Genomic DNA, 23,356 nt, shown 5'->3' on the forward strand with positions numbered 1-23,356 from the left:
CGCTTTTCTAGTCCCTAAGGACCCCAACCAGTCATCCACCCAGTCATTCACACACTGGTGATGGCAGCTACATTGTAGCCACAGCCACCCTGGGGCGCACTGACAGAGGCGAGGCTGCCGGACACTGGCGCCACCGGGCCCTCTGACCACCACCAGTAGGCAACGGGTGACGTGTCTTGCCCAAGGACACAACAACTGAGACTGTCCAAGCCGGGGCTCGAACCGGCAACCTTCCGATTACAAGGTGAACTCCCAACTCGTGAGCCACGATCACACCGTGGGGTTAGTATCTTGCCCAAAGATATTTGGCATGCAGACTAAAGCAGCTGGGGATCAAACTGCCAACTTTCTGATGACCTGCTGTATGTTTGACCATAATTAGCTACCCTGAACAATTCGGAACAAACGAATGAACAACAGTGTTTTCACACTTAGTGTAAATTACTGAGAGAGGTCTAACAAAAAAGCTGATGTGTTGTTTGCTAGATTCAACTTTCAGTATACTTGTCGGGCAAAAACAAAATCCATGTTGCTACAAATTTTGGGGGGACAGGGTTTTGTATGATAAGGGATGCGAATTGATTCCAATATCGATATCACTTATTCGTTTAATTCTCTATTGATTGTCATTGCGAAACCAATGAGAGCTATTGGCTCTGCTTTGATAATCAAACACCAAATGAGTCAAATGAAGAACACCTCATTTCAATTATCTGGATGGGTGAGGCCATAGGTTTTGCAAAACTGTGTATTTGGATTGTGAAGTGAACCATTTAAATACATAATAGTGGGAGTAAACAAAATAATCATCCAAGCAATCAGATCACCTGAAATCAGTGTCATGGTGCTGGGTCGTTGACCCAGTGTTTTGTGTTTGGCATTATGTTTATTATTATTAGCTCAGCTGATGTTTAATTTCTTCATGGTTATCTTTATTAGTATGTAGGTTTCATTCTCAGGGTTTCCAGTTCTGGGTTTATTTCCTGTGTCGTTCTCCTGGTGCTTTGTTCGTGTCCCTGACTTTGTCTTTAAAGGTCTGTGTCTGTTATCACTGTGTCAGCTTGTGTCTTCCTGTCGTCTTGTGAATTAGGATCAGCTGTGCTTCCCTCCTGTGTGTCATTACCTGATTACCTTGTGTGTGTGTATATAGTTGGTGTCGGTCTGTCTGTGTAACTGTGTATTTCCGTGTCTCTTTTCCTGACATTCTCCGTGCCGTTTTCCCGTGTTTGTATGATTTCAGGTTTGTTCTCTAGTTTTCCTCAGTTTAGGTTATCGCTTAATTTTGTCCTCACTTCTGTTCATTGTCACTCACTGTAAATAAACTCACTCGCATCACCGCCGTTGTCTGATACTTTGGTCCTCCTTCACAACACCACACGACTGCTGCCCCAGCCGTGACACACAGTTGGTTTCTACTTTCCCCTTTTTTAATATTGGTTATAATCTTATTGTAGACTGATGAACACTTACGTCTTTAAGAATCCTTTTATAGATTTTATCCTTTCCCAGATTTGTGGAAGTTGTTGTGATAGAGGCACAGTTTACATGGTCATGGAAAGAAAAGACTTTGCCAGTACCCAGTAACTTCAACCTTATCTCCAAGCAGAAGACTGAACTTCTTTTCGTTAGCTCACTTCCTGCTTGCTCTTTCCAACAGTAAATAACTGATTACTTAATGTGTTGAACAAGTAGAGACAAATTCCAACTTTTTATTCATTTTTTAGTCAAATTCCCTATCACAGCTTTCTTTATCTCCCCACAGCAGTTCATCCTCAGACTCACCCTGAAGTTGGAATGGGCTCTGTTGTTGGTGAACTGGCCCATAGGTGTGTGCTCTGTATATCCAGGCGAGTATGACCCATTTGAGGGGCCTGTCGCCATATGGTGGAAAAGGAACCAGAAGCCTGTTTCCTGAGGGTTTACACACAAATAGACATGTAGTTACAAACAGAGCTATTAGGATAAAATGTTTTAGTTTAGAGTAACTACTTTATCTGTAAAACAAAAACTATCTGTATTTCTGTTCATACACAAACATGTGCAGACTCCTATACATAAACATAACCACAGAATCAGTTTTGCACTTTGCATGTCAGCCTCTGTTTTGCTATTGTTCTTTACAAGTGTGTAAATGAGAAAAGTTCTTATACTGGTGAGGATAATTGACACTTCCTCCCAATGGATCCTGGTGAAATCCTCAAAGTAAGATCATAATTGGCACTCTATCATAGTGAAAGTATGGCAGGGCGTCTGTTGTCTGCTTGTTCCAGACGGTGATAGAAGTATACAGCCATTAATCTGACCTGGCAATGTGGTAATGAGAAAGAGCTCCACCTGGAGAAACAGGGGATATAGGAGGGGTGGGGAAGGGTTGAGAGATGAGAAAGTGACAACTCACCTCCGAGCCTGCAGCCGCACAGTTGATGAGGTTGTTATTAGGGTTGGCAATCCAGAACGTGGAAGTTGCACTATAGAAGAAGATTGTTGTAAAAGAAAAAAAATGTTGGATTTCACATAAATAGTTTAAATCAGTAATGCAGAGGAGAAGAAGGAGAGAAAATAGCTTCTAAATTGTCAGAGTGTTGTATGTGCAAAAATGGACAAAATTTACGTCTATGTCTGGATCTGAAATCAGTCCTGCAGGGTGCTAGAACAAGAAGGAAACTCTACACGAGTAAGGACGTATGTTCTGTTCCCAAAATGAGGGAAACTGTCCAAATGTCACTACTGTCATGGTCCCTGTGCCTCACCAGCTGATTCTGTATTAGGCAACATGTGCTCTCTCTCTCCCCCCTGCCGGGGCGATGCTCATTATGGGCTCCCGCCCCTGGCCCACGCACCTGCTGCCTATCGGGATGATCACAAGGCCGATTTAAGACAGCAGCACTGTGTCACTCGTCGCTGGATCGTTGAGTTATCAGCGTCAGTCGCTCAGTAGATTGTAAATAAGGATCTGTGAGTTCGTTCCGTCTGTTCGCCTCTAACTATAATCTCTGTGTACAGATCTATCCCGGACCTTTCCCTGCCTGCCTGTCATCCCGTGGACGAGTGAGTGGATGGTGTTTCCCCAGTGTGGGGAGTGAAGAGAGAGAGAGCCTTTGGAGGACGTCAGATTCCCGTCTTTTCCCTCACACACCCCGGAGCCCTGGACCCCCCTCCCCTCCCTCCAGCACTTTGTAAATAGCATCACCTGGTGTCGTTGTGTAAATAAAATCTGTAAATCCTGTAAGGAGTCCCGGTCTGCGCCTGAGTCCGTTAACTGAAACCTGACAACTACAGTACACATTTTCTAATGAACTTGGAAAGAAAAGCATCTGGACTTCTTTAGGTTGCTTGAAGACGTTTCACCTCTCATCCGAGAAGCTTCTTCAGATCGAAGGTCAAATGGTGGAGTGGTTGGGGTACTTCTAGCTGTGCTTGATGTCTGCAATGTTGCCTTCTGGTAGTTCGATGTGCTCAGTTCTGACTACCCTCCCTCTCTTTGTTACCATCTGACTACACTTCTTCGATCTGAACAACATTCCGATGTCCTTGCTGCAGATCCTGGTGGTGTGGATCCGTGAATCGATGTATCGTTCATGCCTGACATACAACTTGATATCATACATGTGCTTCATTAGTGCTCCATTCTGTAGTCAGTATCTGCAGCCAGTCTTGTCAGTGATCTCACTGAGGGGGTTCAGGCCTATGCATAATAGTAGTGGGGGCAGAGGACTTCCTTGGTAGATCCCGCATTTGATGGTGACTTGTGCTATGGGCTTGAAGTTGGCCTCTAGTGTTGTACACCCTATCCACACTGAGTTCCTGAAGAAGGCTCTTAGGGTCCTGTTGATCTTGTATAGTTCTAGGCATTCCAGGATCTAGGTGAGGGGCAAGTTATGAGTCCAGACAGTGCACAGTCTGGTGGGCCTGGTCTTACAGTCTTAGATGACTGTTCTGTCTACCAGTAGCTGGTGTTTTGCTCCTATGGTATTCATACTAATTCCTGTTCAGGGACATTTCAGTGGTCTGCTCTAAGGTCCACCAGCCACTGAGCGTTGGCGTTATGTGTTGCATCCTTCTGCCATATGCTCTTCCTGTTGTAGGCTTGAGATGGAGTTAGCCTAGCCTTGGTGGTGCTGTTCCACTAAGAGTAGACCTTGGATGGTTCTGTCGAGAACAGCTGATTTATTCTCCTGTCCTCTATTTCTCTCGCTCATTGTTAGTATGGTGGGTCCTAGGGACCCTTACTGGATGCAGATGCCCCAGTTGGGATTCGAACCCACAACTCTCATAAGATGGAAATGGCTCCAGAACAGCATCAGCATGAAGTAGGTGAAGGAGGAATAATAGATGCATTAAACATACATTACATTTACAGGGTTCTCCTTTTGTCCAGTAGTTCAATATCCATGCTAGAAAGTTTTGCTTGTCATTCATCTTTATTTAGCAAAAAATGATCCTCATGAAGTACCCAATACACACCCAGCAGGTGCATGTAATGATTGGGACAGAGATTGTGTCACCACCTCATATCATGATCACAGAGCTTTTAACCACCGTCTTTATCAATGAACGGAGCTACTGGTTCAGTTATCATGGAGTCACAGGGTTGGAATATCATGAGAATATTTGAAAGCTCTCTCATTATCCGTGCTCTACCTTTCCACCAAGTTTCATGATGTACAAATTGTACTGATCACAGACCACCTCTGCTTTTGCCTTTTGCAGAAGAACAGAGTGTGTTTGCTTTCTTTCACAGTTCTCAACTTGACCTATCTGTTAACATCTCCTCTCCATTATGCAGCCTTAACAATGATTTACGCTTGTCAACTCATCACCCCCTGCTGCAGCTCAATTGAGGTGAGAACGATATTAGCTCAATGTAATCAACGTCTCAACCAGTCCCAATCAAGGCTTAGCCCCCCTCCAGCCTGCTTGATGTGATTTCTGTCACAAGTGATGGGAGGGAGGAAGGTCTGAGAGCTGAGCTAAACGTCACCATGCTCAATTGTGTGACAATGATGTGACTTGCACAGCTCCATTATAGGAATTTGTAGTTAGTCTTAAAATCTTAAAAGGATGAATACAACAACAGTGCAATGCAAAAGAATCATTTACATAAGAAGTCTGCAAATAACCCAAAACACTTTTACTGTAGGCATGGTAACATGATTCAAGGGAGAGCAAACTATATTCCTCAACCAAGTTAGCTTCTATCAAGGGAAATCATGTCCAGGTTTAATGGCAAAACTGGGATTTTTTTCAAATTATTATGGTTATAATTAATAACACACATTGACAGTGCATTAATAACATCACCAAATTACTGAAAAACATTATCACTTCCCACTAGTGGGAATACTAGTGCTGGTGCTTATTTTACCATAGAGCAGAGTTAAGAAGAAAGTCACCTCAGTCACGCTGAAAATAGTAATAAACAAATGAATGAGACATTAAAGTGTGCATTTAGTGGAGCACTCTATTGGCTCAGGCAGACCTAAAGTTACTTTAACAGGACACCAAACCAACTTTCTAGCATGTCATCATGTTCCTGACTTGGTGCAAAGCAACCACTTTCTCAATGAGTGTGAATTTCAGCCTTATCCACAAACATTAGTGGAGCTACTTTTCTTCAAACTCTATGTTGAAGCTATTCTAAACAAAAGGAAAGAGTAAATATATCTGCAGGAGAAAAAGTGAAGCATAGAAAGACCATGACCATAAAATGAGGAAAAACTACATGTGAGAACAGGCAAAAGTTACTAACATGCAATAGTGGCTTTACTATTCAGTCGTGTCAGCTCTATGGATATCCACTGGAACCATCTGAAAGCCCACAACACTGGCTGTTACCCAGTGACTGAGTCATCACACAATAGTAGCTTATTCATCAGCTTGCACACTCCTGTTTCTGTCTAATAGCCCCACTATAATATATGTTTATCTTTTTATTGTAGAATTAAGCTTTCAGTTCAGAGTTTCATTTTTGGCCACACTCTTACTTCAAAGAGGGAAGTGGATTTCAACTCGCCTCTGTCAAGACTGTAAGTGACTCACTGCCTGTCAGTGCATTGTTAAACAATATCTTACTACTTGCAAAGAATGTTTTGTTAAGTTTTATATACAATATATACACAAGTTGTTTTTTAAAATAATTTACCCATTAATCATACATCAAATAACTGAAGTATAAACAAAATGCAATTTTTAAATAGCGACGTAACAAAGGGAAAAATCCAAACCTACCCCTCTATGAAAACCAATTATTCCCTCAACCTAATAACTTATTGTGCCATCGTTATCGTTGAAATAATCAAGCAGTTTCAATAACTGAGTCTTTCACTTCACTTATATGCAGAATTGCTCCAACTGAAAGGGTTTTTCAGCATGAACGGCCTCTTTAAAGCCACGTCAAAGCATCTCAGTATTTACATGGCAGGACTGTTAAATATGAATATCAACAGAAGATGACAAGATAAGACAGAAAGGCAAAAGACACATGCAGGACTCGACGTATATCTAATAACTCAGATCATTTTTTTGTGTTGTTACTTTCTTGAATTTCTTGAAATTCAGCATTTGCACCGTGTTAAGGTTGCTGCCTGTTTTATCCTTAACTATTAACTGATGAAGGTCTCGTATCAAAACTAAGCAAATAAAAATAGTCACTGTGTGGGAGTCAGCAGTAGAACACTGAAACATATCCATACAATGTAGAGGTAGAAATAAATACCTTAGTAGAAAAATGTAATTGCTTTTCATTCACTCATGTGTGTTGATGCTAAAACAGGTCTGCTGGGAATTAAAAAATCAAAAAACCAAAAAAGGAAGCTTGAAGCATCTTCACTGATGCTTATATAACCAAGTGCCATGTCTTACTGTTTAATCTGAAGAGCATGATTTGGATGAATGATTTTGCCCGATGCATACTCACACTCATGCACATAAAAACACACATGCTCAAAAACAGTGAAAGCACTTGAGCCCTAAATGACTGTTTTAAGTAACTGTTTTCATCCCCGTCATGCAGAGACAGTGGTGAGATAGAAAGTCATGTGACCTGGACTAAGCTGCTATGTATTCTGAGTGGGTCTACCTTACAATACAAAGCACCTTGTTATGATTTGGCGCTGTATAAATACAATTGCGTTGAATTGATGATAGGATGAGCATGTAGTTCTCAACAGTCTACATTCAAAAACCGTAATGTCTCTGTTTTGTTCATAATGGAAATGAAGTGATGTGAAGACATGCTGCTTGCATTTTTATAGTCCAACATCTGGTCATAATTTTACTAAAATACCTAATAATGGATGGATGGATAGCTGCTACTTAATATTTATCATCTCTGGAGGTTTATGCGTCATTGTTTGACACACACAAACCAGCTCAGCACTGTGGCACCAGCACAGTTGTTACCTGTAAATGTGGTATCAAATCTAAAGTGCTTTACAAAATAAGTGATTCTGGATTCTCCAGTGCAGCAGTGGAGCATCTGTCCTCGTTTTTGTACAAACACGTCACATCTAACAATGAGCCCCTTGGACTGCTCTTCAGTTTTAGTTTCAGTTGGTTCAGTCGTTACTCAGCCAACACAAGATGCAGCTAGTAACTGCAACCAACCAACCAACCAACCAAATGAATTACATCACAAGTCATACTTGGACAAGATGGTGGCACACTTGTTAAAAAACTAAATACTGAAACTTCTTTTTAGAACAGGTATCATGAACAATGACCTTTTAAAAAAAGAAGACAGTGTAGGCACTGTAAGTACACAGTTACAACTAAACAAGAGAGTCTAAAAAAATCTATTTAAAACATGTCGTTTATGTACAATCAAACTTTCTTTGTGTACCTGCAATCTTGACGTGGATTGGGCACATATCCTGGATATGCTCCATCAGTGATGTCACGACACATTTTGCTATCTCTGTCTGAAGGCAGCAGGGTCCCTGCTCGAACCATCAGACCCAAACAGTGCTCAAATGTATTCCTTTCTTCTGGACCATCCTCCGTGAAGAAACAGTGGCCCAGTGTGTCATATCCCACCACATCCTTTACCTGGGAGGCAACACAGTACATTACTGATTGTAGAGTAGGTCACCATAGTGCATGGGGTCCATTTCAAATCTAACTGTAGAAAAAAATGTCTATAACAAAAGTGTGAACTTTCTAAAGTGTAATTGCTCATCAGAAGCTCCATTATTTATCAAATGCGTTTCTTTTGTGGCTTAGGAAGCAAATTCTTGCACCAAATTTAACCCAACTTCAGCTTTGAATTCTAGTCAACGAAAATGGTTTAGTGCAGTGGTTCCCAAACTTTTTCATGTTTACGTGAGATGAATTGCAGAATGATGACAAAATACTGTTAATCTGACTGTCTGCAGGTTTTACACACAGTTACTGTCCCTCTGTTTACAAAGGCAGAGGCGTCACGGTGTCATTATTTTATGTGTTGTTGTTTTTTTCCTGTGTAATAATGTTCAACATTGCATCAATACATTTTTCAAAAAATGCCTCTCTGTGCAACATGGGTTCAAAAACATAAACAGCTGTGGGATCCTGTTTGTCTGTGACTTGAACCGGGGGAACAAATCGTGGCAGGATCAGCCTGATGTTATTTGTATCCTGCTGTAACTTTACTGTATACAGAGCAAACATCTCCAACATGTCAGGAGCAGTTAGTCATTACAAGAAGTGTTTGAACTAAAAATCAAGAATGTGGGATCCTGTTTGTCTGTGATTTAAACAGCCTGGCGAAAACCAACCCTGCAGGGAGACCTACCTCGGCACCTGTGCAGGTGAAGCCAAAGGGCAGATTTGCTTCAGCAGATTTTCTAGTCTTTGTTTTAGAATGAAGTTGGTTTGGAAACATATTCAGCGACGTTTCATCTCCTGCTTTGCGTTTGTGTGGGCGCACCGTGCTAGCAGTGTCCAAGCTTTCTGTTTTTTCCCCTTTTTATACCGAGCCCCCCCTGCAATGGCTCTGCAGCCCCCTAGTGGGGCGGGCCCCACACTTTGGGAAGCTCTGGTTTAGTGGATAAATGCAAACTGATAAGTGGATGAAGTTAGGTTGAATTTGTGCTTGTTATTCGCTTTCCCTTTTCGGCCAAATTTAGGATACATCAGTTTAAAGTCTGTGAAAGGCTGAACAAATGTAGCCAGACAGAAACACACATGGGCAGCCGGTGCAGGACAGAGTAGCACTAATGCTACACAAGCGACAGCAGGGAATCTTGGAATATGATGACCAAAGAAGCAACCTGCTTGATATGAACCTGAAAACTGACTCAGCTGGACCCTTTCAATTTGGAGGAGTAGCCACTCTGAGTCCAACATGAATGACTCCTCAGCCTATCACTAAGCCAGAGCCTAGACACCCTTCAGAGATGTCAGTGGTCTACCCAGACCCTGTGACCATAGGTGACAGTAAGAACATTAATTAACCGCTTCAATTTAATACTCAGCTCTCTTCACCACAACAGATCTAATCTCCCGCTCCACTCTTCTTTGGCTCATGAACAAGACCCCAAGATACTTATAGTCGTGCACTTGTCTTTAATAGCTTGAATCCCCCTATTATCCATGTCACACAGTGCCCAATCTCCTGTGTTTTAATTCATATATTTCATATACATCTTCATACAAACTGTTTCTTTCAGAGATTTAAAATTATATGCCTGTCACTATAATAATGATTTTATGAGACATTACTGGAGACTAAAAAGAATATAAAACCCTTTAAATGAGGTCATCGTATCTGCCTTAGTAAGAGTCACCAACACCAATAAGTACGGCGCTATACGAATACAAAAACACTGTCCCTAACATTACCAGGTTGCTTCTGAGCCAGTGAAGGTTAAGAGCTGCAATAATGACTCTTAACAATAAATTACACATTTTTATGTATGCGTTCTTATATATGCATTAATACATACAAAAAATACAGAAATAAATTATACAACTTCCTAACTGACCATCAGTCCATTGGAGCCGTGGATAGTGACGCAGCGGGAGAACGAGTGGTGAATGGATAAATCGCTGACAGACGTTGGAGGGTCATAGCCTCCCCTCTCATCCACATCTCCATTCATGTGAAAATGGACAGGATAGTGTCCCATGGTCTGCTGGCCCATGTGCTGCAGCTCCATCCCAGATATGTGGACTGCCCTAAAACCATGCTCCACCTGGTGATGACAGTGGACACATTGCAGTCAGAGAGCTCCAGTTACTGCATCAATCAGACACGAGCAAAAAAACAAAAGTACATGAAAAGCAGGACTAGCAACACTAGAGTCAGATTTAGATTTTTAAATCATTATTTTATGTTTTTTTATTCTAATGTTCAATTTCTTTGTTTTGCACATAGACTGTAAATAAAAGATGGACGTAGCTACCAGTGTTGGGTGTAATTTATTTCTTTGTACTTTTTTACTGTGATCACATGACATTGTTGATTAACGCAATAATGGGACTCCAGTTTGGTCATGTGAATCAGGGCTCTTAAACTTGCGGCCCAGGGGCCACTTGCATTAACATATTAATGTTGAGAAATATAGTGCAATTTGTCCCTTGAAGTGACTTTTTTGTTGTTTGTTGTTGAGTGTAATGTTAGGATAAGTTCTTTAAAAAGCAAAAAATTATTTAACATGACGGCGATATGAGCAGAGCGCACAAACATGTTGAGGCTGAGTTCAGTGAGCGAGTCAAAAACTAAAGTGAACACTTAGGTCTTCATTTTGATTTTGTTAAATACAAACAAAACGATAGCAGAAGTGCTGCCACGTGTCTGGCCACAAAGAGAGGACCGATGTGTTTATTTGGTAGTTCAATGTAAGGCTTCAGTTAAGAGTGAGGGAAAAAAAATGTTCACGTTTGCGGTTTTGTCTTGTTATACAATATTTGAAATTAAAAAAACAAAAACAAAATGCTACATTTTAGGAAATATTTCTCAGTGTTTTCATGTTAGTTTTTTGCATTACTTGAACACTACAGTGGCTCTCACATGAGATGACAGTGGCAGCAGGGGCCCACAGCTCATTTTAGTTTGAGACCTCTGATGGAGAGTCCTCGTCACAGTTTAATTATGGAGTTCCACAGGGTTCAGTGCTAGGACCAATTCTGTTTACATTATACATGCTTCCCTTAGGCAGCATCATCAGAAGACATAGCATACATTTACACTGCTATGCTGATGACACCCAGCTCTATCTGTCCATGAAGCCAGATAACACACACCAATGAGTTAAACTGCAGGAATGTCTTAAAGACATAAAGACCTGGATGGCCGCTAACTTTCTGCTTCTTAATTCAGATCAAACTGAGGTTATTGTACTCGGCCCTGAAAATCTTAGAAATATGGTATCTAAGCAGATTCTTACTCTGGATGGCATTACCTTGGCCTCCAGTAACACTGTGAGGAACCTTGGAGTCATTTTTGACCAGGACATGTCCTTCAATGCACATATTAAACAAATATGTAAGACTGCGTTCTTCCATTTGCACACTCACTGAAACTCCCTGAAAAGCCTTCAGCTGATCCAAAATGCTGCAGCAAGAGTCCTGACAGGGACTAGAAAGAGAGAGCAGATTTCTCCTGTGTCGGCTTCCCTTCATTGGCTCCCTGTTAAATTCAAAATCCTGCTCCTCACATACAAGGTCTTAAATAATCAGGCCCCATCTTATCTTAATGACCTTGTAGTACCATATCACCCTATTAGAGCACTTCGCTCTCGCTCTGCAGGCCTACTTGTTGTTCCTAGAGTATTTAAAAGTAGAATGTTAGGGAGAGCCTTCAGTTTTCAGGCCCCTAGTTATGCTGCAATAAGCCTACGTTGCCCTTTAGCCATTGAGTGTTTGTTTTTCACTCACTATGTATTTATACACCTCTCTGCATTTAACCATTAATTATTATTAGTATCTAGCTCTCTCTCTATTAATGTAGGATCTTTATCTTATAATAGAAAGCACCTCGAGGTAACTGGTGCTGGTGCTATATAAATAAAATTGAACTGAATCAAGTATGTCTTGTAATGTAGTGTAATGTAACTCATTGCAGTACTAAACTCAATAATTACATCACGGTTACAATGATGTCATTCTTCAGTTCTCTGCCAGCCGGGCGAACAGAAAGAAACATGTTTTTTATTTCCTGGACACTCTCGCGGCTACAATCAGCTGATTTCCGTGCATGTGTGGGAGGTAGAAAGTGGTACAGAGATGCAGATTTTGAGTAGCGGGTATAGACATGACTTTTTTTCAAGTGCAGAGAAGGACAAGAGTGAGACGGTAAAGTGGGAGATACTGAATTACTTTTTAAAGTAACGAGTGATGTGTAATACGTGACTCTTCCTGAGTAATGACCCCAACACTTGTAATCACTATTACAACAGCCATTGTTCAGTGAAAACTTTAAATCAATGTAACAAAGCTGGAACAAGACAAATCCCCGACTCCCGCGTTGAAATACGCATGTCTGCGAGCATCTTCACAGCCTGGTAGATAACAAAACACAAACGAACAAACCACAAGTCGACACCATGCATCGTTTTCTTCCAGGTAACATGTTTGTAATAATTAGTCACACTTTTGGATCCTGATAAGTCCTGAAATTTGGCAGGTTGACATCAGTGTCTGCTAGGCCTCACCTCTGCTACTTCGAGTCACCACATTTGTTTCCACTTCACTGAAGTATTTTTAAAGGAGTTATATGATCAATGACATAACTTGGTATTAAAGCAGCAACAATACTACGAGAGAGGAACAGAACAGGACGTTAAAATAATGAAAACACTGAAATTTGGACAAATAAAAGATGAAGTTACAGACAGGTATGGGTTGATGTGGAGAACGAAGCAGGATGGCAGATGCCAGGAGACTGTGACGCCATGCAGCTATGTCCCAAAAAACCCAGAGAATCATGAGAACCAACACTTCTTGTAGTCACACTGGTTTTCATTACATCATAGTGTTTGTGAAAAGGCTAAAAAATGAAAGAAATATCACCCGGATCACAGTCAGCGACATTCAGCTTGCGACCAGCTAATAATTCTGGAGATGGGAGGTTTTCACACGACAGGACTTGTCCTGAGGCATTTAGTGTTTCTCACCCTCTGTGTGTGTGTGCTCATGTGTGTGTTATGCTATTTCATGCTCTACACACACCCATGCATGAGAAATATGTGACATGAGGCTGAGATGGAAATTTATAATGGAATATGATAGCTTGCCCTGGGGAAAGGGAGGCATTGAGGCAGCAGGAAGACAACCACACACTCCCCCCTCTCCTTCCTGCGTCAGTGTCTCTGTTGCCTCTTTCTGATGATAGGGTGCACGAGGCTGACAGAAAGAAGGACGTTTCAGTGATGAACACATACAGAGGCCCGAGAGTCTTAATGAGCCTTAAACTAAATTAAGATTTTAGATGTTAATGTGGATTATTTGCTGTAGTGGTGCATTAACGTGGAGGAAGTCAGAAGAAACAAAAGACTAGCTTCAGTATAACAACGATGCTCAAAAATGTGTTTTTTTAAAGGATCTTTTTAACTTATTGCCTTTAATATGCTCTAAACACACATTCCTACCAAAGCAGCAACATTTCTATTGTTTAAAATATTTTAAATGTATAATACATATTACACCTATAATGTGCAAAGCACTCTGGGTGCAATTCAGAGCTGCTATTTCTAATGACCCAGAGTTTTAGTGTAAAAACATACTTTGAGTGCCACCGAGCTGCATTTAGTTGTGATTTCTGGCAGAGAGAAAAAGTGTCGGCTGTGAAGGCTACGCAGAAAAAATGACAGAGCAGGAGCACGACTTTTGAAAAGTCAGCGTCCAAAAGAGCTGCTGCTGTGTCCTTTTCACTTTTCTCCCAATTTATTTGACGCATTTAAAAGAGCTCAAAAACAGTGCAGGTTACAAACAGTGACAATTACCAGATTCTGCACTTGTGTAGAAAATGATCATCACTGATTATCACTGTGCGGTTCCTGAGCAGAGCTCATTAGTGAATGGTAAATGGACTGATTCTTCTGTAGGCTTTTCACAGTGCTTCATACAACATGCCTTTTTAAAGCCATTCATACAGCCACTTCTTCTATGCTTAAGCTCTTTCTAGCTACCATTCACACACATTCATGGATGCATCGGAGAGCAACTTGGGGTTAGTGTCTTGCCCAAGGATGTTTGGCATGCAGAATGGACCAGATGGGGATTGAACCACCAACCTTCTAATTCATAGATGACCTGCACTACCTTCTGCCCTTGGGAAGATGGATCTAGGATTAAGACTGGTTCTTAATTACGCAGATGCATGCTCTGATGCACCTGTAACATTTGCTTGAGTGCAGATGTTCAAACAGCTGGTGAGACGAGTCCTTTAGGATGCAGTGTACTTTCTGCAGGCAGTGTAATATGCACATGTCTTCAAGGGCAGGCAGCTGTGTGTTGTTTATCTTTTGTGAAGGTTTATGACTCTGCAGTGTTCTTATCTGCTGCGGAGTTGTTTCCATATCATGTCAGCATGTCGTGAGTGAGGATGCTTTGAATGGTGCAGCAGTACAAAAACACCAGAAGGCTTTAAGCCACTCAGGGTGCACAGGAAGTGCAGACTGTTTTAGAGGGACACAGTGTCCATGTGAGGTCTTCTGTGATGTGTGTACCCAGAAACCTGAAACAAGAGACTCTCCACATTGTTGGTGTTCAGAGCCAGATTATTATGACTCTGAACATAGAAGATAAAATAACCTCTTGTCTGTATGCACACTTATCTCCATTAGATGATCCGTCCTGTGTTTTCTTTAAATGTAATGAAGCTGTTATGAGATGATCAACAGTCATATGTGTACTGAGAACAGAAAGGGCTCAAAAACAGTATGATGGAGCTCCTCCCCCAAGTAAGAGTTTGGAGGAGCAGTAGGGAACCTGAAATTCGTTCAGTGTTATCCAACTTAGTCTGGTCCAGGTACTCAGATGGATAAAGACACACTAGGTGTCACAATACAGTGTCCAGCAAATGTGTGCAAGTCAGTAATTATGGAGCACGATTCCATCTGTGAGCATGAAAGGACAAATATTCTTCCTCTGTGTCTCTGAGGAAGAGTACTGGACTTGTTGGTATACAGTCTGAGTAATGTCTTTTATGTTTTCAAATTCAAATTGGGACCCTATGTTCATCTAGCTGTAGGATCTACAGATGGGACCAAGGCTTGTCCAACCACCTGACAGTTTTTCAAATGTTGACAAAAGGTAATATATCTGTTATCGTCAATGAAAAATGTATTTTATTAAAGCTTGTGTTACTAAATAATCAGGTTTCCTTATAAAGTTCCAGAGTAAATGATGAAAAATGCTGCGATTGGCTAGAGTCCTGGTCAAACACACAGCTGTGGTGTTTGGTATGGTTTGTGGAGGTAGAGGTGGGACAGTATGGCTGAGCAGAAACACTTTAAAGCTGGGCAGCTGTAAAGCACTGGCCTGGGCGTGTGCACTAATCACTCCATCTCTGGGGTTACTGAGGCAAACATGCTTCACTGGTTCCAACGTACCTCAGTAACAGCGAACCGTCGGGTCACAGCCAGCGCAGAAGGCAAAGACTTTGGAACAGATGTGGGCAGGCACACTCAGGTGCTGCCCTCTATGTGAAGTATCTGCTTCACACCCCAAAGCACCGGGATACATGGGATACACATACGTGGGATTGACCATCCAGTTCTTTACACCAGTGGGAACCTGAAATTCGCTAAAGCATGATACATGGTAAAAGAGTGTTTGGCAATCTGGTGGCTGATTTCCTATGGCGAGGAGTAGATCAGGCTGGATAGATCCCAGGCCTAAGTTAGGCAGTGGGTGGATGTGATGGCAGGGTATCGCCTGTGGATTGGTTGTAGGAGGGAATGGGACGGCAGAATGGCTGAGGGTGTGGCACACCTGGAGTGCATTTACTAATTTCTCTGTGTAGTAGCTATGAGGGCGCAGGACGAGGAGTTTTGGCAGAGCACGCGAGCAAGAATGCACCGAAGCTTGGCAGCTTTATACCGTTTTCCTGTGTATGTGTGCAGTAATCACTCCCACTCTGTGGAGCTCTGCAGTTCCTGAGAAAAGTAGCTGTCATTGGTCTGGAATAAAACGTTTTTTGTTGCTTGAATCACAGGTCATAACCTTCTTTTTAACAGGTTTTTTTTCTACTCTTGGGTCCATATCCCTAACTTCACCTCAGACAGCTGAGGCAGAAGCCCTGCATATCTGCTTTTACAATCTTATAAAAGGATTATCATTATCATCATTAAGCAGATGGCAGAACACTATTCTATAGTATAGCCCAAGAATTAAAGTATGAAGCTGGGAATAAATGGCTACGACAGGTTCTCTTTAAAGGGATCGTTTTTCCTCCTTTTCAAGCCTGTTCACACGGTGTTGCCTATTCTGCAAACGACAGCTAACAGAAGAGTTTACCTTCAAATGTCCTCCGAAAGTGTCAAAGTTGAAGAACTTGCAGGCCTCATTGCCATAGCAGCTGGGCTCCATCTCACCACGAAGCAGGATATTACGACTCAGCAGGCCGACCTCGGCCCTCATGTCTACCCCATCCACCTCCTCTCCCATGTGGATAAACTTGGCTTTACCTGCATACACAGAACACATGCACAGTAAAAAAGAACCGTTGTTGTGAAAACACACTGACCTACAACACATCAGCGTCAGAGACAAAGAAGACGAGTTCAACTCTGAGTCAAGCACAGGAGCACTTCTTTACCTCTGCCTTACCCACACTCAGACTGAACTTATTAACATCCACGCTGCACCTGCTGATAACCTTGTTGGCCAGTGAGGACGACTTTCCTCAGCCTGCTGCAACCAAAAGGCAGCGTGCCCTTTTACTCCTTGAGCAGTTGCAAGGTTTAAGGGCCTATTCCTGTGGAAATGCAACTACTTCATCAATGTGGTATTTTCCTTTCTTTTAGTCTGACGTTGCCCATCGCTTTTTGATGCCCAGTGCAGATCCCATAACACAGACGCAGGTGCTTAATCAAGTCAAAAAGCACAAAACAATTTGTGCAAACATCAAATGTAACAATTTAATGCAGGAGAATCAGGGAGTTGGAAAAGGGATAGAGCCAGTGCAATTCCAATCCATTACAGTATCAGTTCTTTCCTACAAAGCCACCAAAAGAAATCAATAGCATCATAATATCTACAGATGTAAAAAAGAAAGAAAGAAAGAAAGAAAGCATTAAATAAGAATCATCCTTAAGTTCACAGTGGGTTTTTTTTGGAATTCAAAATAACAATAACAGCATCAACAAAGTGTTAAAACATTTAAAAAGACTAGAATGTAGAAAAACGGCAATTAGTTAATCCTGTGGCTGCAGTAGTTCTTATAAGTTAAAGGCAGGATAAAATAAAAGACCTTTTACAGGTAAGTCTTCCAACCACACAGGCACAAACCCAGGTGTTTGCTTTGATGGCCTTTCTCTCAATTTTGTTCAGCAACAAGGTTAAAAATGCTAAATGGCCTGTATTCGTATAGCGCTTTACACTACATTCAGTCATTCACACACACTGGTGATGGCAGCTACATTGCAGCCACAGATACACTGACAGAGGCGAGGCTGGGCCCTCTGACCACCACCAGTAGGCAACGGGTGAAGTGTCTCGCCCACGGACACAACGACCGAGACTGTCAGAGCCGGGGCTCGAACCGGCAACCTTCCGATTACAAGATGAACTGCCAACTGTTGAGCCACGATCGCCCCAAAAAGACAGGTTACACCTTGACCAGTTCCCCAACATTCAAGAAGAAAATTCTCTGATTATGGCTTTGGGAATACCAGCACAAGTCACTACGCTGACTGATTCTTTGGGGGAAAAGGCAGGAGACCATTCTGTTTATCCAAGATGGACTCAGTCACTGTGCCATCATCTATGAGTTTGGGGCATTTTTGATCAATGCCACCATGATAGTGTTTTTGAGTCAAAATTTATTTACATGCTCTGACATGTAATCACTGTAATATTATTTGTCAGATACTTTCATGAAAAATGCTCCAAAGGTACCAACAGCAGGTACAAAACAACAACAAAGTGTTTCTGAATTCTGCAATCGTTCTAAAACTCTGTAGCGAGCAAAAAACCCAAAGCGTCCCCCACACCTACAGTCACACTGGGCCTCATAGGCAAGCTACAGTATTATGTTTTTTGTAATTAAAATAAAGCCTTGGAAGGACCATTTATACCTCAGTAAAAAAGCAGTGAAGGAAAAGCAAAAATGATCCCATGAAAAGCAGTGAGAAGTAGAAAGGACAACAAGATCAGAGTAAGTGGAACACGGCTCTTAGAAACGATAACAGTTCTCGTCCGCCCTCCTCCACATACATATCCTCAACAACACAAACGTGCTGATTAGAAAAACTGAAGCCAAGCCAGGAAAAAACTGTCAAAGAAATATTCAAGTGTGAAATCATACACCCACACATGCTTAATCTCTTTTCTCCACCTACTCCCTCCACCAGAGCAGCCAGAGCTTAAAAAGTACAAAAGAACATTTTCATTCTGATTTAAAGCATCAACAGCCCAGACTTAAAGGTTTTAGATCCCTGTTCTTTACAATGCAAACAAAAGAAGAGTTACTGAATGCTGCAATTTCTTCTGCATTACAAAGGGATGCGCTAAAGAGGTTTCACTTGTATTTGCTCAGTAAAAAGCAATACATTGTTTTAAGTTGGTTACCTGCAGCAGTACCGTATACGTCTTTGCGATCCCTTTGACGCTGTTGACTCGCAGATAGCACTTTGCACACTTTAGCCTAGTGACTGGTGATTGATAGGGGTCACCGCCAGCAGCATTCAGTGACTGCTCACAATTAATCGTTTGCAGTTAGGACAGTCAGGAACTGTTCCCCTGAAGGAAAACAAGCCTCTTACCCCACTGGGAGAAACCTCAGCGTACAGGTCAATCGCCCCATCTCTCACCGAGGCAATTCCATGCTGGTAAAAGTCCAGCCCTTCTCCAGGAGACTGGTTTTTGAGTCCAAGAGATCCACTGAAGTGAGCACAAGGTTAACTCGTATCGTCCAACATCAGACACCAACTGGGGCTCTTACGTCACCAGAGCGATGAGTTGTGAGGAAGTTGTAGATTTGACCTCTGACTGCACACTGCACCTGACTCCTACAACACCTCCTCCAGGTGATGAGCCAATGAGAGGGCTGCACCTCATAGACTTAGGCCTGTGAGCTCAGAACTGGCTCCATGGTGGGGCCCTGTTAATCTTGTCCTGGGCACTATAGTGTGGTCATGGACTCAACTGAAGCTACCAGGGGCAAAAGCCCCCTACAACATATCTCCTGGGATCACTGGGACACACAAACCACCATGACTCAAGGAGGCATAACCAATATGCCTGTTAGAACTGTCAAATGTTCAGATGATTGAAGTCATACTGATAAATAGCCTCAGGCTGTCTCGCTCTCTTTCTCATCTATCTCCCAGCTCTCTGCTGGGACAACAAAAACAACACTCTTCCTGTTTGTGTATAACCTCAAGGGTGGAGGACAAACTCGATTATCAGCGTGTGTTCAAAAATAGTGCTGCAAAGTGGCACGTGAGCAGGAATTAATGTAACAGATTATAGTCGTGCTGAGAGTGACAAGAGCTCTGAGGAAAAGCCTCGGGCTGGTAAAAGCAGGGCTTTCACTTAGCAAAATAACAAGTGATGTCAGAGACCTAAGGAAAAAAGAGAGCGCTACTAGGTCTGATATTTTTATGCAGCCATGCAGAAAAGAAATTCCAGCAGCTTCAGTGGAGACTTGAAAATAAATCTGTTAATACTGAAATGCAAACTTATCTTTTTGGTGTGTGAATTAGTGTCAGGAATTGACAGGTAGGAAAGAAGATGCCATGCCAGTTTTAGCTTCTGCAAGCACCAGGGGCTTTTCCGAAGAGCTATAGCATGTGAATGCAGCGAGACAGAAAGAAAAATAGTCTGGAAGTGAATGTTTTCATATCAGTATGCGTGATGGTATCCAAGTGTGTGTGTGCCAACATGAATGGGCTCAGTCAAGAACATACAGTCCTCCAGGATACAGGCTAAGACTTTTCCTTGGCCCTGAGTCAGACCAAACACCTTCCACCAACTCCCACACACTGCTATAGGCTGTCTCCACCTGGCCTCTATCACACTGCATATTTAGAAATACACATACCCACAGAGGATGTGTTACCATCCTTTCACTCAGCTTACATTCATTTCCTGATATCTTTTTCTAGCTCTAGTTCCCTAGTGATGAACTATCCTTACTCTGGCAAGTCTTGGTTTAATGATTTAAGCAACATGGAACTGTCCTCTATAAGGGAGGCAAGTCCTCACAATGTGGCAAATACACAATTGTCATGACAGGAGTTCTAGATAAATAAATACATACAATAAAAAAACTAAACAATAAATAGCAACTTCAGTGCCTCAATAAAATGTCTTTACATGCTGTGGGTAAAAAACAGTTGATCTGTGCTTGCAGGTAAGTGAACATCAGAGAAAGTGAAGCCTGTGTGACCAAATGGACATTTGTGCATTAGGTTAAAACTATTGTGATGTGCATCAGCGAGACAGGACATTTAATTGGTGAAGCAAACTTCTTTTGGCTAACGTTAGCCTGATGGATCACAGGCCAGCTAATGTATCTAGGCTGGCTACGTTGTCTATACGCTGCATGATGATCTTGTAACTTGGCTGGCCATCAGAAGATTCACAGTATATAACCACATAGAGTTATACCTAACAATTACATCATCCGAGTGACTTTGTGAAGAAGTCCAGATGAACAGAATTAGCTTTTTGGAATTTCCTTAATTTCCTTACATGTATCGAGACATTTTAACAGTAACAGTTAGTTGGCTAATCCTAGATTGACTGTTAGTGTTACTGCTACCAAATGCTAAAGTCTAATATGACTTCATGATAATAACTTACCTCTACAATAATCGTCAATATGGAGATAAATTAGCCAGCTAGCTGTAACTTAGCTACAGTGCAAGAATCTTGTGTGCAAGTCAACATTATTGTTGCAAGTGAAGAACAATAGTGCAGGACAGACTCGTGCACATCTTATCATTTTCATTTTGTTTTTGTGGCCAGTGGAGGAAAAAATAGAAACAGAATGCTGACTGCAGCTTACCTAATGACTAGGTGTGACATGAATTATGCTAAATTATGGTTCAGTGGGAACAGTAAACTGGCTGTGCACTTGGCAGTCTGAAAGCATTCGTTGCCAGCTCAGGGTGTGTAGTGTACAAACTGGTCTGAGGGTCACTCTTGCTCGTGCTGTTGTTGCGCCACCAGTTAAATGTGACAAGTGACAACAACGGTTCCTAAAAGCTTTATATTGTAAGGCAAACACATTAGAGCACCAACAATAATTATTAGTTGATAAAATGATGCCACAGGATCACACCTGCCATAATGCCATGTTGTTCTCAGACCACACCTGAATCAGTTGTGCTAAGTCACTTCAAAAGAAACACCTTCAAATGTTCAAAATGTTCACATTGCACACTCCGATTGCTTTTGCTTTGAGATAAACCTGCATTAATGCACACAGCAGACACAAAAGTGTGTGTGTATCTAAAGGGTGAAAGAAGCTGCCTCAGTGTGTTAAAGCTGACCAGACTGCCTTGCAGTTACAAGAAATTGATTGAGGGTCCCTCACCTTATCCTTCAGTGATAAGTTTCCACTGGGCTCAGCCTTTTTTCATTAGCTTAGCTTCTTTCTTGTGGCTACAGCTCTCACTTTTCACCTTGTGGTACATTTGGCAGCTTTTTAAGTCTTTTAGTGCCATAAAAGTAAACTTAGTAACTTAGCAACACACTTGTCTTGACGCATTCTCAATCAATCCAGGTAAGTAAATCTCCAAAGGTTGATTCTGTTCATCTGAAAACGCTACGTCCAGATGAACAGAATCAACCTTTGGAGAGTTAGCAACACACTTGGTTTTATTTTTCAATGTAGAATCAGTTCTGTCAAATAAAAAGAAGATGTGTGTTTATGACTAATGTTGAATGTTTACTTGGTACAAACCTCTTTCAGCCATTCACACAAACACATTTTTCTCAGCGTAGGTGCTTTCTATCGAGCATCCACACTCTGATAAACACATCAGGAGCACCTCAGCATCAGTGCCCAGGGATTCTCCTTTAACACATTACAGTTCCTGAATTCAGACATTTCAGGTGAATGTCTGAATTGTTCAAAGTACAACTTCCAGGCGGTTTCCCATCTAAATTACACAAAATGGGTTTAATTAATGATGCTTAATGTTGCAAATTTAAGATAGAAAGAGGCACCTATGTGCATGCATTATGGGAGTCTTCCAAAGTTTTTCTTTTCTGGAGAGATGTTTTGGATTATATGAGCCAATGGCTAAAGAATGATTTGCCCAGGTCATCAAGACTGCGCCTCCTTGGAAACAGTCTAAAAGTATGTAATGGGAGAACTGATGGTTGGTTTAGTGGTCACTGACTGTGACCATGGAAGAATCTGTGACTTCATATCCAAAGACAAAGTGGAAACATAACTTCATGTGAACCAGATAGTGTATACTGGATATCTGACAGATGAATATTACCCAGTAACTTAGTATTGGGTCAAATTTCCTTGCACTCTATGTCAGTGTCTTTAAACTGTCTTGTTATGTGTTAATGTTTTTATGTCTAATTCAATCAAATCTGAATGATTAAAATGTTTTTGTGTGAGTCTCAGTCTTAATCTTAGTGGGTCAGTGGCCACTTACTAAGGGACAAGCCCCACTAGTTAAAATACCTGGGACTCAGCATTTGGTTTTAGAACTGAAAATGTCTCTTGGATGAGAGGTGAAAGAGATTCAGATAATTTAAAGAAGTCCAGCTGCCTTCTTACAAGCTCTTAAGATTAAATTTCATGTAGATGCTTCTAGAAGGATTTTTAGATCATGTGAAGGCAACAGTATAATCATAAAACGCCTTGGACACATACTCCATTAATACAGGCGTCTGTTCTAATACACTTTTAGTTAATCGTTTAATGAAACTGAAGCAGAGTTGTCATTCAGAAAAATGAAAAATATTCAGTGTTCACCACTAAACTAATCTGACTCTGGATACAATCAAAGAATGGCATTCCAGTTTCTTCAGAGGTAATGACAGCTTACATTTTTAAATTAGTTTCACTCGTTTCAAGGCAGTGGGACTCGAGTCATGACGTACTTTTTAGTCAGTAAATGGTAAATGGCCTGCATTTGTATAGCGCTTTTCTAGTCCCTAAGGACCCCAAAGCGCTTCACACTACATTCAGTCATTCACCCATTCACACACTGGTGATGGCAGACCACAGCTACAACTC

The 23,356-nt window shown here is 41.6% G+C and overlaps 1 protein-coding gene across 1 annotated transcript in view; it reads right to left on the reverse strand.

Moving 5' to 3' along the window:
* cemip (cell migration inducing hyaluronidase 1) overlaps nucleotides 1-23,356 on the reverse strand; it is a 153,000-nt gene that overhangs the window by 37,322 nt on the left and 92,322 nt on the right. The window contains exons 12-16 of the mRNA XM_085463370.1: nucleotides 16,441-16,610; nucleotides 9,963-10,172; nucleotides 7,841-8,046; nucleotides 2,399-2,468; nucleotides 1,783-1,911 (exon numbers count right to left, since the gene is read on the reverse strand). Of these exons, the coding sequence (XP_085319496.1) occupies nucleotides 1,783-1,911; nucleotides 2,399-2,468; nucleotides 7,841-8,046; nucleotides 9,963-10,172; nucleotides 16,441-16,610 (785 nt within the window). The remainder of the gene's footprint in view (nucleotides 1-1,782; nucleotides 1,912-2,398; nucleotides 2,469-7,840; nucleotides 8,047-9,962; nucleotides 10,173-16,440; nucleotides 16,611-23,356) is intronic.

Source organism: Copadichromis virginalis, linkage group LG1 (assembly GCF_057382275.1).
Source record: "Copadichromis virginalis isolate Kocher_CV1m ecotype Utaka linkage group LG1, C_Virginalis_male_GT1.1, whole genome shotgun sequence".
NCBI classification, from domain to species: Eukaryota; Metazoa; Chordata; class Actinopteri; order Cichliformes; family Cichlidae; genus Copadichromis; species Copadichromis virginalis.